The 18,286-nt window shown below is 32.7% G+C and overlaps 1 protein-coding gene and 1 long non-coding RNA gene across 9 annotated transcripts; both read right to left on the reverse strand.

Annotated features, from left to right (window-relative positions):
• Positions 1 to 300: 300 nt before the first annotated feature.
• LOC146957002 (U11/U12 small nuclear ribonucleoprotein) lies at positions 301 to 5,107 on the reverse strand. 8 transcript variants are annotated; one of them, XR_015021723.1, is made up of 7 exons: positions 3,906 to 5,107; positions 3,609 to 3,723; positions 2,898 to 3,005; positions 1,836 to 2,502; positions 1,706 to 1,739; positions 949 to 990; positions 301 to 757 (listed from the first exon to the last, which is right to left on the reverse strand). XR_015021723.1 is itself a non-coding variant. In XM_085733341.1 (4 exons), the coding sequence occupies exons 1-4, from the start codon at positions 4,949 to 4,951 to the stop codon at positions 1,876 to 1,878; spliced, it is 1,896 nt and encodes a 631-aa protein (XP_085589467.1). In that variant the 5' UTR covers positions 4,952 to 5,107; the 3' UTR covers positions 1,833 to 1,875. The 8 variants fall into 8 exon arrangements, 1 of the variants encoding a protein (XP_085589467.1); XR_015021715.1 differs by having other exon boundaries at positions 949 to 1,029; XR_015021722.1 differs by having other exon boundaries at positions 949 to 1,029; positions 1,706 to 1,760.
• A 5,480-nt stretch (positions 5,108 to 10,587) lies between these two features.
• Positions 10,588 to 13,697, reverse strand: LOC146957003 (uncharacterized). Its single transcript, XR_015017504.1, has 2 exons — positions 13,483 to 13,697; positions 10,588 to 10,813 (listed from the first exon to the last, which is right to left on the reverse strand). It is a non-coding gene; the product is annotated as an uncharacterized LOC146957003 (long non-coding RNA).
• Between the last annotated feature and the right edge of the window lie 4,589 nt (positions 13,698 to 18,286).

The raw sequence follows: 18,286 nt of genomic DNA on the forward strand, positions 1-18,286 counted from the left end.
TAGGTATTTGATAACATGTAAAACCTATCAGAGATTCAGAGGAAACATTCATGGTATCTTGTTCCCTCCCCACATTCACCCTAATCCGATTGTATACTGAATTCCTTAAAACTGTACTACCTTTATAATTTAGTTCCCCAATTTTAGTCATGCGTTTCAGTCATTTGATTAAAAATATATGTTTATTCTTTAATATGATAGCAACAAGACAACATGAAAACTGAGTTTTGAACAATTCAAATAAAACTAAATCATACACTTCATGGACTTGTTCTTTAATATGATAGCAACAAGACAACATGAAAACTGAGTTTTGAACAATTCAAATAAAAGTAAATCATACACTTCATGGACTTGTTGAGTAATTAGACAAAACTGGCAAATAGACTATTTCCCAGGTAAAATGGCAGCAATTACTCTTAATGCTTGAGAATCGTACATTTCTAAAGTTTGTTCCTCCAGTACCGAGCATATTGCACAGCATTATGGTATATCATTCAAAGTAACCAAAAAAACAATGTTGACAAGAAAAACATATTATCCAATGGAGAGAACCTGTGGACTGTGGATATTCTTCCAAAATAAAGTTAAGTTCTCAAAAATGGGCAGAGGCAGTTCACAATCCATCTTACGACACAAGACTGCTCAGCCCTTGTACAAAGAAAGAACTGAGATGACTTCTCTTGCAACAAAAAAAAGTTTGGTATTGTTTCACGCTGAGCCCAGACTTCCTCCGTAATCACTAGCATCTGCAGTCCTGAATAAGCACAGCCAGAGAACAAACATATTAGCTATCTTTAACAGATGCAAACAACAAGACTAGCATCTAAGTTTGGACATATGTTCATAGTTATTTACCCTCCCGCACCTACCAAGCTACCCTACTCTTTGCATTGTTATCCCCTAATTTCTAAGCATACAAAACATTACTCACAGGGTTTTACTTACCGAACCTTGAAGTCACTTTATCACAGCTGAGTCTCTCTACTACTAAAAAATGTAGAAACAAAGAGAAGTCATTTGATGAGCCTGTAACTCAAACAGAAAAGGAAAAAAGAATAGAGGGAATTCAGACAGATATTGAGATGTTCTGTTTTTTTTCTACCTGAATGAAATCAGAGCAAAGTAAGTTAGCCATCAAAGGCATTCTGATATCAGATAATGCTGAAATATTTAATAAATTTTAATTCGATATATAAATAGATGATAATGACAATGTTCGGCCAGCCTTTGCACATTTTCAGTTAAGATTAGCAGCATGTGATTGGGAGAGGAGAACAAAACAGGGGAGTCATTGACGTATATTGAGGCAAAATAGAACAACCATTTACCAAAAACACACTGAAGTTGCTTCATCTTAATACCTCTAAAGCCTCTATAAGACATAGCAACCTATATAATTGCTTTCCAAGTAGTTAAATTAGCCAATATCTGAAGTAGAACATTAACATCTTGTTTCTTTTCTCCTAGAGACACATTTATCATGTAATTAAACTAAAAACAACAACAGCAAAATTCTAAGTAAACAATGAGAAACATTTATTGATGGAAATAGATTTTCTTTGTGGTTGCCATAATTGCATTTTGTTGCTTTTATCTTGAGAAGGAAAATAAAGAATGCAATAGTGATAATATGGACAGTAAAATCACTCCAAGGAATGCTTCTAAGATACTCTTTCAAAGTTAAGGATACAAAGGAGGATACATTGATAAAAGCGCCAAAGCTTGGTATGCTAAGACTGCAAAGTTGTGCAAATAAACTACGTTATAGTAGTTAGTGCATCACATTCAAATTTATATTCAACTTCCAAATAGGAATGGCTAGCAAAACTTACCCACTGCAGATGTAATGCCTTCATAGTTTGGCCAGTGCGGTTAATTAAGTTCCTTATGATAAAATTTATCTGGCTTGATATATTTGTCATCAGATGAGATATCATGCTCCCCAACACCACGAGACTCTGAAGGATCACTTCTTGAGAAAGAATCTGATGTGTGATTCTTGTGTGTGTCATTTTGCCACCTATCCTTGGTTCTTGACGAGTTATCGTACTTCTTTCTACCTGAGTAATCTTGTTTATTATGATGAACTCTATGCTCATGTGATCGACTACGACTTCTATGTCTTTCAGGGCTTGTTGACGCATGACTCCTATGGTTTCCTTGATCAGTACCTTGTTCATCTCCTCCATAATGGTGACTCCCCTGACGTCCTTGTTTACGTTCATAATCTCTAGAAGTAGCATCATGTACAACTTTGCTTTTGTCAGAATAATTTGTGTGAGATTGTTGCTCGTGATGACCTGGGTTACTGGCTGTCACTGCAGGTGAGTCGTGACTAACTTCTCTTGAATTATTGGCTTCCGTAGAAATCGCGTAACTAGAAGGAAGTTTAGGCGGAGGTGGAGGCATCCCACTGTCTTCAGAAATATTGACAGGGCTCTTAACACCTGCAGCCAGCTTGATTTCCTCCATGTATTCCCCTATCAGATCCCTCATAACCTTCAGAGTGTAGAATTAAGCGCGGAAATAAATCATTACAATGTCAGAAGAAAACGAAAAGAATCAAAATTCCTTTGAAAAATAAATTCTGAAATATTGCTAAAGACAAATGAGCCAGACAAAATCGCCTTCACCAACGAAAGGGAACGGTTGTAATATCACCATTCACCATTAGTGCCAGATTAATTATTGATATAATATTGATACCAACTGGAATAACTACACGATAATTAAAAGATGTTCATGATTATTCAACTTTGATAGAGACAACGGACAATTAGAAAATGGAACCATGATTCAGTATTTTTTTTTATCCTGTGCGAATGATTCTGTACATAAATTACTAAGATCAATGGTAAAAGCATAAAATTTCAATAACTTCCAGTAAGTCTAACCTGTATAGTTGATTGATTTCTCTTCTTGCCACGGTAAGACATTCTTCGACGTTTATAATCCCTTTCTTCAGCCAGTAACTCCTCTCGTGTCTTCTCTTTCTGTGTTTCCTATAATTGATAACAGATCGAAAATATGTCAGTTGTATGTAAAACAAAAGTAAATAGTATATTCACTTCCAAGAACGCGACACTTGAGATAACATGCGACTCTTTAGATAACATTGGGTACAAAATTTGAATCAACTGCTACCATTCTATTGACAGTTTGACACACAGAACGTGTCGATAATGAAAACGGATAGGATTGGATTTATCTATCCTTATGACGTTGTCGCAATCAGAGTCATGGTGGGAGCGGCTGCCATACAGGATTTAGTGAGCCCCTTTGATGTTGCAGCAAAAGAGACTGCAGAAATACTAAATCCCTAATTATTTATTTGCAATCTGCCAGGCATTTCAGTTCCATAAATGTGTGACTAAAACGAGTAAAAACCCATCAGGTTAGACATCCGGATTTACTACCATTAAAAATAAAATCACTTCAGTTAACAAATAGAAGCCTTCAGATGAAAATCATACAACTCATAATCCAACCTCCGTCTTATCGACTCTAATTCATTAACCGTACCGTTATTAGACAATTAAAACAATTTAGGAAAACACGGAATGGAAAATTGTGTCCCAAAACTATATAAACCAGATTAAAAGTACCTGGTTATGTGAACGCTGCCGATGAACCCAATCATACTCAATTACAGGTCTATAATCAGCGCGCTTATTCCGCTCCTCCTTACCTTTGTCAGATAAATAACAATGCTCAATTTTCCTATAGAAGCAAGCCGCCATAATTCACGTTAGTGTCATTATATCCACAATCATATATAGTTGGAAATTATTTATTCCAGACAAAAAAAAAATACACTAATATTATACAAGTTTCAAATTCACCAAAGAAATATTCATGATGCAAAATTATAAAAAATACAACAACAAATAACAAATACATACAGCTGATAGTTATTTGACGGATGAGAAAACCAAAATTCCTTAATTTTACGTTCAAGCAAAGCTCGTTCGTGCAATGCCGCAACAGCAGCAACAACTTGCGGCATCAAAATCTTCCTCTCCCGTATACAAGTGGTATCACTCTTTCCTTCCTTCGAACCAACAGACTCACCACCCTCGTTCCCCAACGGAAACAAAAGCAGAGCCGAAGCACCAACCAGAATACATTTCTTCACAAAATTAAGAACAAACAATTTTCCATTAACACCATACAGAATCGAAACCTGAGATTCTAACCACATTAACACATTATTCAAAAGAGAAGCATCTCTAAGAATTGCCTTGAAACCTAAACAAAACAGCAAAAAAATATGTCTTTGCATAGATGTATCAATTACAATGCCATATCGAGACGAATTCGATAACAACCAGCTAGTCATTTCACTCTCTTTCGCAATTCCAATACCCAAAATTGCGCGAAAAACAGAGTTTGAGTATGTAACTGGAAAATTGTTCCATGATTCAATTTCACGGGTAATGTAATAGTATTCAGAAGGAACAATGGGAGAAGGTTTATGATTGGGTGTGGGTGAGCACACGGTAGAACATTCTCGAGATAAAAAATCATGGAGATGAAAAGTGGCGGTTTGAGCGACAGAGTTAGCGTCGGAAAAGGTAACGACGCCGGGGCAATTGTTGTAGAAAAAGTTAGTGAAATCGAGGTAAGAAGAGAGGTGAATGGAGGTAGGGTTTTGGAGGGTTTTGGGGTAGGAGAGAGAAGTGAGGAGGTGATCGATGTGAGGGAGAGGACGAGGGGCGGAAGGGCAGCGAAGGTGGTGGAGGAAGAGGGACGGTGGTGGGATGAGGTGGTTGGGATTGAAAAGGCAGGGGATGAGGTTGGTGGTTAGGGTTTGGGGTTGGGGGGTGGTTGAGAGGGTTTGGATGGAGAAGGTGAGGAGGTTGGTGAGAGAGGAGAGGGTTGTGTTGAGGTCTAGGAGTGGTGGTGGAGGTAGTTGTGGCGGTGGCGGTGGTGGTGGTCGTGGATTCATGGTTGGTTAATGCAATGCTTTGTATTTCAGCTTCAGTATTTGAAAAATGCTGGTGTTTGTACATCTTACTCGTTGAGTTAGAGTGAATAATCTTGTTAGTGTCGATTTGTGTTCATCGATCAATTTCGTCAAGATGGTTAAATAGTTTCTCGATTTGCTTAACTTGTATCAATTAAGTTTTTGTTAGTGTCGAATTTGTGTTCATCGATCAATTTCGTCAAAATGGTTACATAGTTTTTCGATTTGCTTAACTTGTATCAATTAAGTTTCTTTAAACCTAAAATGTGGTACAAATCAATATTCATCATCATCATCTTCTTTTACTCTGAACTCAAAAATGATATTTGATGAACTCATCCGTGGATCTTGTTTTGTTTTGAACTATGACATGTGAGAGTTGATTTTTGTTTCTCGAAGGCTCACATTATAAGATGGTTGACTTTTGTTGTATCTACTTCTACCCATTCTTTTTGATGAACTCATTCGCACATCTTGTTTTGTTTTGAATATGACATGTCGGATTCGCTTTTGTTTTTTTGGAAAAGCGCATTATAAACTGGTTGGCTTTTAGTTTGTTTGTATCTACTTCTACCCATTTATTTCTTCGTAACGAAGTCGATAGATGTTTCAGATGGTCTAATTTTGACTTTAATGTAACTACAACACCGTCAATGTATACTTGCATAAAGTCGTCCATAAAATCATTGAAAATCAAATTCATTTTGTGTTTTGGTATGTGGCTCTTGAATTTTTTTAATCCAAATGGCATTGCAGTCCATTCGCAATTTCCAAGGGAACCAGGGCATCTAAATATAGTTTTAGATATATCTGTTTATGCGGTGAAAATATGATTATATTCGTCCATTATACTTAAAGTTTCATTTTCATAGGAAAAATCTACTAACATATGAGAAACAAGCATATATATTCATTTTTAAGAGTGACAAGATTTAAATCTCTAAAGTTTGTACATACTCTTAAAGATCCATTTTTCTTTATAACATATACTACATTTGAAATCTAATCAACATACCTTGTTGTTCGAATCTACTTAGCTTCGAGCAGTTTTTCGATTTATGCTTTGATCTTTGTGATGACCTCCAGCGCAAATCTTTTTGGTCCTTGCTTGATTGGCTTCTTTCAAGGCTTTAAATGCAATTTGTACTCAACCAATTATCAATCTAATCATGGCATGTCTTTATATTCCTAAGCAAATCAATCTTTGTAATCTCAGAGAATTTGAATGAATTTTTCTTTGATATCTTTGTTTAATAGTGAGCTAGTATATATAGAATATAGATTTAGGGTTTTCCCCTATTTCGGTCAAATCAACTTCATCAAGTAGATCTTTAGCTTCAAGTTTGTCTATTTCATCAGAACAATCATTTTGAATTTCAGGGGGAAATCGTCAAATATATAATCAAGAGGTTCATACTCTTGATCTTCATTCTGAAGAGTTTATGAATATGGTAATTCTTCAATAAATCAATCATTTTAGGCTTATTAGATCCATTGGTCCCTCAAATAATTTCAAGTTTTCATTTTGGTCCCACAATTAATAAAACGTACGTTTAAGTCCCTCACTTTTTCCTCCGTTTACCAAATAAATCCTGACCGTTAAGTTTAACCCCAAATAATGTCTATGGTGGACCAACCTTAAGAGTGGTCCACCATAGATCCTATTAATTATTTTAATTTAAACCGTTTGATTTTAAAAAAAAAAATAGAACCGTTGGATTAGGCAAGTCTATTTTATCTTACGATGTACCATCAACACATAATTTTTCCTTTTCTTCATCTTCTATATTTTCATCTTCATCAATCATATTCATACACTTCCATCAAATTAGCCCAGAAAAATCAACCAAATAAAAAAATTAAACAACATTGAAACAAAATAAACCCTTGGATCATGCAACAACATTGAATCTAACGCTGAACCAAAAACATATATATATATTTTTTCGTTTTCATCATCTTCTACCTTCTATTTCTTCTTCATCTTCATTAACATTCAAGAACAAAAAATCCAGAAAAAAAATTCAAACGCTAAAAATCACTACACCACCATCTTCATCTTTATTTCTTTTTCTCTTAAATACCCAAGTATTCTAAATCACACCACCAAAACCATCGTCCTCATATCTTCTCTGACTACACCACCGTCATCTTCATCTTCTTCTTTTCATCGCTTCCCATAATAAGAAAATCTCACAAGAAGAAAAAAAAAATCCAATTTTGCCAAACCGTGGGTCGTTCACTACATGTCCTGAGTGAATTTGATTCATTTAATTTTCCCTAGCTAAACTCCAAAACACTAGTTTATGTTCCAGCGGCTTGTTCACACACTCCAATTTGACATGTCGTGATTGAACTTGATTCATCTCTTCCTACCAGTTTTTTTACTTGCATTGTTAATCATTGTGTTTGCTACGGAGTTGAAGAGTCAAACAACTGAAGGATAAAAGGGTGGTGATGGCAAACAATACCCAAGACTCATCACCACCTTCTTTATCAAATCAAAGAGGGAAACCAAAAAGGGTTAATTGATGGATCTAATAATGGATTTATATTTGGGTTTTTTATTCTAATCTTAAACCTAAAGATTCAATTTAATTAATGAATGATGATACGGGTCAGTTGAAGGATTTAATTGGTGTATTTTTTTTCTGAGTTGTGGTAGTCGTTGTGGGGGTGTTGGATTTTTGCCTGGGTTGTGGCGATGCTGGTCGCGGTGGTGGAATGTTTTTCTGGGCTTTGTTCTTTTGTTGTTCTGGTGTTGTTTGCAAGGATTCAATCATTCCTGTTATTATAGAATTGATGAATTTGGAGAGAGAGAAACTGGGATTCAATTAATTGGAGATTTCAGTGAAGGATTCAATCAATTCTTGGGTTGGTTTGTAAAAGAAATTATGGGTTTAGATGAACATATGAACAAGAAGATGAAGATATGACAAGGGCAGTTTGGTAATCAAATTGTTTTTTATGAAGATTAAGAACAAGAAAAAGAAGGTGAAGATCTAACGGTCCCTTTTATTATAAATAGATCGAATGGTTGAAATCAAAAAATTAATAAGGTGTACGATAGACCACTTTTAAGGTTGGTCCACCATAGACATTTGAAGTTAAAGTTAACCGTTGGGATTTATTTGGCAAACGGAGGAAAATCTGAGGGACTAAAACGTACGTTTTATTAATTATGGGACCAAAATGAAAACTTGAAATTAATTAGAGGACCTTTGGATCAAATAAGCCATCCTTTTATCTTTTGACTCTTCATTAGAAGATACCTTTTTTTTTTAAGTTTGGAGTATGCTAATCTATTCTTCAAGATTTGCTCTCAAAACCACTTTTTTCTCTTTGGCATCAAAATCTCTTCTGAATTTATTTTAGGACTTGTAGGATGAAATCTCTTCTCAATTTATTGGTCTAAGTTTTCTTCCTCATCCCTCTTTTGTTTGAACGTTGTATCAGAATTTAAAATCTTCAATTATCTACCAGTGTTTAGTATTCCAAGATTTGCTCCTTTGTCGACAGATTCATCTTCCTTTATATGCTCTATATACCTTTCTCCATCCCAAAGTACCAAGTATTGTTGTATTATGGATGGAATAGCACCAACAACATGGATCCATCCATTCTCGATCTAACAACAAATTGTAATTAGTTTTCAAAGGAACTACAATAAACTTTGTTGGTCGAAGTAAGGATCTAACTTTCAGATTTTAAGTAACAACACCATTCTGCTTTGAAATTTTGAAGAATGCAAAGTGTCATATTGGATAATAAATTGATCTTGGAACGTTAGCAATCATGCTTGGACCATATCTGAGGATGTTATTTTTGATTCTTTCCCGAGTTCCTCTAAACCCGAGACTTCATCAGCAAAGTTTGTTGGCAGCACAAAAATCATACAAATATCTGGGCCAAACCTTTGGAAAGATTGTGCCTTGTGTGATCCACCTTTATGAGCATTTCAGTACTATAGTATTGACCAATTGGAACATTGCAAAGAGGAAGATAAGTTTTCTTCAAGTGTGGAGGAATATAAGGACTCTTTCCTCAATTGATAAGAAGACTGAATTTCTCTTATAACTTACAACACTAATTTGAGCTTCACCTTTCATTGTATGTTCTTTCGCCCTCTGCTTCTCGAATTCGATCCTCATCTTGGAATTTTTCAGATTTATCAACATTTTGGTTAGAAACTTCATCTACTTTACACATGAGCTCCATCATACAAATATCAGGCTCCACATGATTGCTGATACTTGGAAAGGATCTTCGTCAACTTTGATAGTTGGTTCTTCAAAGACTAAACATTCTTCTTCAATTGTATTTTGAATCATATCTCTAAAACGAATACAAGAATTAGTATGATGGCCATAAGCAGTATAATACTTTCTTCCTCAAATTTGTTTCGGAAGAAGAATTTTATGACCTTTACTTAATAATATTTACTTATCTTTTTTAAAGAATATCAAATATTTAATCATATTTGTTTTATGTCAAACACATGTTTTTCGAGAGGCATTCAAAATTGCTCTTGAAATTATGAGGTTTAAAATTAGGGCCTTTATAAGGTGGTCATGGTTTTAATTCTGCAAGATTCACACTCATATAATTGCTCTCATTCAAGACACCATCCACAAATTCCTCTTGGTCAACTAAAGCTATATAATGACCTATGTATTTTCGAGGATAACACAATTGGTTTTTTAAACTTTTCCTTCTTGAGATTTAATTTTTAGATTTTCCTAGAAGTTTCAACCAATTGAGACATATTTCGAAGTTGTTAGCTAACCATTTTCTTTTGAACCACATAATTAAGACTTGTCACCGCCATTTGAACTAACTCATATTCAGGGATCAGAGTCTTGCATCTATCCTTCATCAATCTAAATCTATTGATGTAATCATCTAATGATTCGTTATCTTTTATCTGAATTTCGGCCAAATCAATGACATTTACTTTCATTTCGCCCTTAAACAATTGTTCATGAAAGATAGTTTATAATTGTCCCCAACTTAGTTTGAATTGGGTGGAATGATATTGAACTAAGTGAAAGCATCATTGGTTAATAGACCAGAGATATATTTTATTTCAATAAGTTTATCATTCTCTATGTACCCACACACTCTATTTGGTACCTAGCCATGTGTTCTAGTGTGAATTCCCTAGACTCATCAGAAAATTTGGTAGGAATTTTGTGTCCTCTAGGAATTTATGTTTGCAGAACCACATTCGAGAGTGGTGACACAAATTTTTGATTTGGTTTCCCCCAATGTTTAGTCTAACTTGGTTGACAACACTATCTGCATTTTGATGATGATTGACTAGGGTTATGTTGCCAACATATGGGAGTTTCATACACCGTTCTTTCAACATTGCCAATAAAAATGTTATCCTGTAACAACAAATGTGTATCTAGTAGGTGTAACGCCCTATTTCTATTAAAGCGATAAAACACGCGAATATAACAAATATTCAAGAAATAGACGCTACGTCTAACACAAAATCTAAAATCCAAACATACATGTGTATATATATATATATATATATATATATATATATATATATATATATATATATATATATATATATATATATAAAATATCTCAACAGTCGCAGCGGATACAAATCAAATAACTCCAACATATACATGCCATGGTCAAATACAACCTCAACTAAAAATCCTCCAAGTCCGACAAATGGACAACATCAACCAGATAAAACAAAAATCAACAAGACATAAAAGACTCTACGACCTAATCAGAGCCTAAAACTACGACTCCAGACGATAACGGAGAAAGCTCCCGCTATCAAGCACTCACCACAAAGCAACTACTCCTGCACAGCGTCTACCCATCCATACGGACAGGTAGGCGGCAAAAACCACTGGGGGTAAGCATTACATTAATCATAATCAACATATAAAAACATAGCATTCAAGGATTCATACATATCACATATACATAACCATCCCTCCTAGAATACTAGCATCACATGATTATTATCCCCCGTTACTTGCACCTCAAGCTATCACATTATTATCATAGCATAACAGACATATTCAATCTCTAGTCAAGTCATCGACATAAGCTCATCATTCATCAACATCAATCAATGAAAGGATAACTCACCTTATTCTTCATTTAGCATACTTAACTCAACAAGTTCAATTCATCATTTCAAAGTTATAAGCAAGCAATCATCATCAACAAAGAAATCACCACATCATATGTACATATATACATATACAATTCTCACTTCATCATTATTATCAAAGTATCTATCATCAAATAGGTTCACCAAGTGTATAAGTACAAGCAAGTGAGACGTGCAATTAGAACATAGTTCAATTATTCACAACCATCAACAAAATCCACCAATGTACATATACACCAATCCAAACAATCACAACATTCACCAAATTTCACCAATACACAAATTCATCAAGTCACATATTCAATTATGACACAACTCATCAACCATTCAAATCCAAATGTCACAAGTATGTATTCATCAAACACACTTATCATCAACAATCATCATTCACATACCACGACAAGATAACATTTCAATATGCAATGCGCCTATACTCGACACATATATGCATGTGGTACCAAATCTCCTCAAGGTCGTCACCCATGATGCAACAAAAACATCATATGTAAGAGAACACCTCCTCTCTTACAAATCACCTATGTAAAAGTACACCTCCTCTTTTACATTTCACATATGACTCAATATGATTATGATGCATGGACATACAACAACGACCCGATAATGCACAACTTCACCACAACAACGACAATGTAAAAGTACACCTCCAATTACATTGACTATCTCAACAACATTTGCATTATCAAGTATACATGTCCACACATTCAACAATCACAATTCACATAAGAGTCATCATCACACACCTCAACATCAACTTACCAAATATCATAACAATTCCATATACTCTTCATAAATAAAGTAAAATGGATCAACACATCATTCCATGATAACATCAAATTCAATCGTCCACAATCATCCACATATCATCAATTAATCATATAAAACCATTCCTGAAAGATTTATAAGGTAATTAGTTTAAAAGAACCATTTTCAACCAAGTCCGTCTATCGGTATCTCATTTTCAAAATAATTGAAGTATTGAACCAAAACCAAACAAACAAGATCCAATGCCTCAACTAAGTATTCCCCTAGGCTACATATAAGTACAGTAGGGTATACCTTGGCGTTCCACCAGCTAAATACGACGAAAGCATAAAAATCACAAAGTTCGTCTCACTTTATCACTTTTGCAAAATAATTTCATTTTCAAAGCAAAACAAGTTAAGACTTGATGAAACCAATCCCAACCATTTTAGAAATCATATAAGTACAAACATAGGCCTTTTATAAGCTATCAAGCATTAGTTCAAAGTCCCACTATGGTTCATTTGAGAAAATCCTAAGTTCGTCTCATAACTACTCAATTCAATGTAAAGCAACACAAGAACTCATTAGACCCCTTAAACAAAGTTATTTCTTTCATAAAAACACCCCCTAGATGATTAGGATAAAGTTCCTACACTTAAGAATAGGTTTGGAAACAATTTGGTTAAAGAAAAATGCATTTTAAAAGTTTCTGGTCAGGCAAAATCGTAGTATGGTTTTTCTCCATTGTAGTACGATTTTTCCAGTGCGAAAACACTCCAAAAACTGGTCAAAATCGTAATACGATGCCAAAAATCGTAGTACGATGGCTGCCTGACAGACAGCATCAGATTTTCCAATTTTCACGTTTTCGCGCGTAAAATCCAAACCGTTAACCAGTTTTCGATGCCGTTTTCGCCTACGCGCTCCTGACACTTAGTTCTATCATAATCTACAGAAAAATTCAAGTTTCAACCACCCCAAAAACGATTTCCAGAAGCTCACATAATCACTTATTTGCAAAACGCTTAAACACCGACATTTCACACGAAAAACCCGTTTTCTCCCAAACGACTCGACTAACACAATCACAACATGAAAACAGAAATTCTACCAAGTCCAATTCATCCAACAACATCAAAAACTCAGTCAACAACCTCATATTTCAAAAGTTCATTTTGGTCCTTCACATGAACAATTTAGCACAAACTTCACCAATTCAAACAACAACTTCACAAAATGGGATACCCATGGTATAAATCAACAACAACAAATCTCATCACCAATTCATCAATTCATCAACAACACATGTTAAAACAACAACAACAATATTTGAACATGAATTCATCATCAATCTAACAACCACAATATTATTCATCATCAATTTCATACAAAAACTCATCATGTTCATATATACCGATTTTGACATACAAATTCAACAACAACACAATTATCATTCAATTCATGCATATAATCATATCATCAAAACTAAACACAAATTTCTACATCTAAAATCAAATTATCCACTTAACCACAATTATGCAAAGAATTAGGGTAGAAATTAAACAACTAGATTATGATTAAAGACTAACCCCCTTACCTTAATTCTTCACAATCACCAACTAAGACTTCACTTTAGCTCCCAAAGCTTGAATCTCTAGCCTCCTCTAGCCCTCTCTAGATCTTCCTCTTCAAACTCTTATCTTCTCTCTATCTCTATCTCTTCTCAATTGTGAAAATGTTGGTAAAAACCCTATTTCTCTACAAACTAGAGTTTATATAGGTTCCACCTAATTGGGCTCAACTCACAATGTCTTAATGGGCCTAACCCATTTCTATTCTAACCCAAAATGTTACTACTCACTTAACGGTAAAATGTAATACTAACGGTCACCTACCGGTAATAAAATAAATTACTACAACTCCCTAGCACTTAGTAAAATAACAACTTTCACTAAGTACTAAAAATAACCCTCAACGAAATTACTAAATTACCCTTACTCACAAAATGACCAAAATACCCCTGAGTCCAAAATGACTAAAATACCCTTCTAACACCGAATTCTACAATTCCCGACCAAAAATACACACAGAGGCAAATAATCACATAAGAGCACATATAACACACATAAATAAATAATAAAATAAATTTATCGAAAAATCGGGCTGTTACAGTAGGCTTAGTTTTGTCGAACAAAAATAAACTCATTTGTGTGGGTTTTGATTTAACAATTTATAGGCAAAGAATATACAAACTACTATGTTGCATTATTGTCATTTGCCTTCTAACTTCCAAAAAGGTTTTTTATTCTGCATGTATCTTCCTTTGACTTTGAATTTTTGACGTCGAGAAGTACTTAACTGCTTGCTTAAAAAACTTCTCGGATACACTTCATATACGTTTGATTTGCAATAAATTGGAGGACAGGACAGAACAATCAAACTTGTTCCGTGTTTGATCCACAAATTAACACTAGAATAGCACAAAAATACTCGCGCGGCACAGGACAACTCTTACAAAACTTGTTACCCACTAAAGTGGAGTACAAGTATTTGTACGCTGGACAAGAATTAAAATGACAACACAACCCTTATCAATTTCACTTTTTTTTCTCCTTCAAAAAAAAATTTCACTTTTTCAATGGCATAGGAGAATACCATCCTTTTGGTTAATTGTTTCCTTGGTCATATCTTGTCGTTATATCTAGCGTTGTCGACATTAGTTTGTAATTTTTTTTTATTGCATCTCAAGAAGAAAAAAATAACTATTTTTCTATTAAAATTTTAATTTAGAATAATTTGGTTGAACAATACGACATATTATAACCCAGATTCAATATATAATTATAATATTTTTGCTATAACACGTTATCAATTTAAGTTTATGTATGCATTTCAATAAATAATTTTTTTAATTCATACTATGATAATAGAATTTTAATAAATAACAATAATTTAAAAGTTTTAAAATTTTGAAATACTATTTCTAGAATTAGTTTCGACAAAATCCTATACAATATGAAGGACAATGTTGTAATTTTGTATATTTTTATCTTGTGTTGTGCAGCGACTATCAAACAATGTACAGAACAACAAGTTGTGTTGTGACTCAGCTACTTGTTCTGTCCTGTTCTGTTGTCCTGTCCTTTAGTGCGAATCAAACGCTTGCCATGATTTTAATTTTTTCTAGTAACTCAAGTAATTATTTGGATCTTCAAAATATCTTGACAGCTCAAACTTCAAAATAATTAAATATGATTTCAAAAATTATTTGAAATTACGAGGGATACACATGGTTTGACTTTAAAATAAGGAAAAAATGTTGATAGAAAATATTTGAAGAACCATTGTTTAATTTTTTTTTTAGAGAGATTAAAAATAAAATCTGATATATTTATAATGATAAGACACTTATTTAAATCTACTTTATATTTATATTAAGATCCTATGTTTTTAATTTGAAATTGTAATATATATGGACAACTTCATGTTTGTCCTAAAGGATGAAGATAAAATTTGAGTTTTTTAAAACTATAAATTGCTATAGAAAACAAGGATCGATAGAATAATCACAATCCTTCCATGGGATATTCCAAGTTTCTAACTAACTTGGATTCATGAATTGGAAGTCGCTATCATGAAATATATTTAGGTACCTTCCTTGTAACTACTCTCATCTTTTCAGTACAAGGTCCTGCTTACTCTATGCATTTTTTCCACAATTCTGAATTTTTTCTTGGGTTAGGAATATATCATTAATTCATTTACATCACCTATATGTCAAATTCCACTTTGAGTTATCATCCCATTACAAGTAATCGAACTAGAATTCTCTTAAATAAATTTTTTAATATTTATTAATCACTTGAACACAATTGCTTGATTTTAATGTTGGTGGATGAGGTGCAACAAGTTACTCTAGTAAAACGTAACAATTGTAAAATAGCTATAAGTTGACTTATTCAAGATTAGTTACGTAGTTAATTAATCATATTTAATTTATATATTTTCAATTTCAATTGGAAATTATTTATGTTGTCTAAGTTATATCATTCATATCCTAACTAGCTAAAAAAATTTTTTTTTTTAGGGAAGCTAAAATTGATTTTGTTGATGTATATAAATTTTAAACTAAATACATTAACTTTTGTTGATCAATCATTGCTTATATTTTGGGACGAGTGGAGTATATAAAAAGAAAATATGTGTCTATCAATGGTACTTAGCTTTTCTTTGAGGAAGGATATGTTACTTAGTTGATGAGTTATCTCTAATCGTTGTTTTTTTATTTTTATTTTTATAAAAAAGTACTCTCTAATCTCTATTGGTAAATTTATTATACACGCAATATCCGTGAAAGCCAGGTGAACATATGGAGCTCAGATTGTTATCGTTGTATTGGTGTGATTGAATTTGGAATGATCAAAGGTAGACTCAATAAAATAGGTCCAAGTTACATTCAATATTTTAAATGATGAATAATATTTTTTAAAAGCATTTTTTTTTTGGGTAGAATAGGATAAGTCATTTTTAATTTATTAGAGAATATGTCAATTTCTAATTTTGTAAGTTGTGTTAAAATAAGAAAACTTGTACATGCAAGGGATTTGTGAATGTAATAATCGTTACAGCGTCAATGAAAAATTGGTTATAGCCTTTTATAAAAATGATTTTTATAGTGTATCAGCTTTTTGCTATGATTTTTTTTAACAAAGAATTTTTTGAAGTAAAATTTATTTGAATGGACCCAGATAAACCAAATTGGTGGATGAGGTGCAACAAGTTATTCTAGTAAAACGTAACAATTGTAAAATAGATATAAGTTGACTTATTCAAGATTAGTTACGTAGTTAATTAATCATATTTAATCTATATATTTTCAATTTCAATTGAAAAATTATTTCTGTTGTCTAAGTTATATCATTCATATACTAACTAGCTAAAATTGATTTTTTTTGTTTAGGGAAGCTAAAATTGATTTTGTTGGCCGCCACAACTATGTACTAAGAACTAAACCAAAACAAGCATGAGTAAAAAAAGTTTGAAAATAAACAAAACAAATTAATAAGTGGCATTAGTTCTAGACTAGATTTCTACACGTGCTTGGAATTTTTTTGCCGTCAGGTCTAAAACACTAACAACTCTAATCTTTACACACCAAATCCCATTATAATATCATTTTAAGTATTAGGTAGTGGGTAAAATACTTGGTCAAAAAAATAAAAATAGTAGTGGGTACAATACCGATTGGGCAAGGTAATACCTAAATATGTCCTGAAGTTTATTTTGACGTGAATATGTCATGAAGTTGATTTGTAGCATTTTATTACTCTAAACTTTTGGCAAACTTGCTTGTCGCTGAAGAAATGCTTCCTCCATGAAACAGTTGATTCCAACATTAAATATACTAAAGTTTCTCCTCCAAAAATATATAATAAAGTTAACATTCCAAATTTTACATATGTTTTTAAAAAGAAGACAATGTATAACGTGTCCATTTTGTATATGTACATTTTCTAAACACAAAATTACGTCCAAGTCCTTTAAATTTAAATTTTGTGTATTGATCCTTTAAATTTTATTTTTTTGATAGATCTTTTAGGTTAACTTTTATTTCACATAGAAATGAACAACATTCAGATGTCAATTCATCACGTCTCACACTAAATATGAAAGAATCACTATTTTTTATTTGTAAATTCAATTTATACTTTTGAATGAAGATATTGTTTTGAAAAATTAGGTAATCTGGTTTTAAGGTTTTTAAATTTGGATTTAAAGAAGTAGAAGTAGATGGTGAAAGAAAATGGAGTTTGGCAAGTCTTTGTAAGTTTTTTCAAAATTAAAATGTTATGCATACTTTAAACTATTAACAAGACTAGCCATGCAAATACAATGTAACATAAAAGACCAACTTAAAAAAAATTAAACAACCAATCCGAAAATACGCTCCAATTTTAAAAACTATGTCCGTAATTTTACTTTTTAAAATACTCTTGTGTAGTGTGTGTTCAATTCCAACTTCTCGTCTCATAAGACACTTACTAGCTTAATTATGGGTATATTTACGAAAAAAATATAAATATATAATCTAAAATGGTATTTATACTTTTGAACAATTATTTTCTCAATTATTTATAGCTTTTATTTAATGTGTTTGGTATTAAAATTATTTTATACGTATAAAATTGATTTTGACTTATTTGGGTGATTTTTATTTAACTGATTTTTCTTTGATAAATCGATTTTAACTTGAAGCATTTAAAGCTCTTTACTCTAAACATAATTTTTACACTCAAAATTATTGTTCAATTCCCTTATAAAAAATATAACTTGGGGCACATGCTAAGAAATTTAAAATAGAAACAATTGTCTTAAAAGTTGTGCATTCAACTTTATTCAAC

Source organism: Medicago sativa, chromosome 1 (assembly GCF_051527215.1).
Source record: "Medicago sativa cultivar Bolivia chromosome 1, Bolivia_mono, whole genome shotgun sequence".
In the NCBI taxonomy this organism is placed as follows: domain Eukaryota; kingdom Viridiplantae; phylum Streptophyta; class Magnoliopsida; order Fabales; family Fabaceae; genus Medicago; species Medicago sativa.

Coding starts and splice junctions, on each gene's coding strand:
- LOC146957002 (XM_085733341.1), bottom strand. CDS start 4,951: ATGAATCCACGACCACCACCACCGCCACCGCCACAACTACCTCCACCA. Junction 3,006..3,608: donor GGCAGCGTTCACATAACCAG/GTACTTTTAATC, acceptor TATCAATTATAG/GAAACACAGAAAGAGAAGAC. Junction 2,503..2,897: donor GAAATCAATCAACTATACAG/GTTAGACTTACT, acceptor TACACTCTGAAG/GTTATGAGGGATCTGATAGG.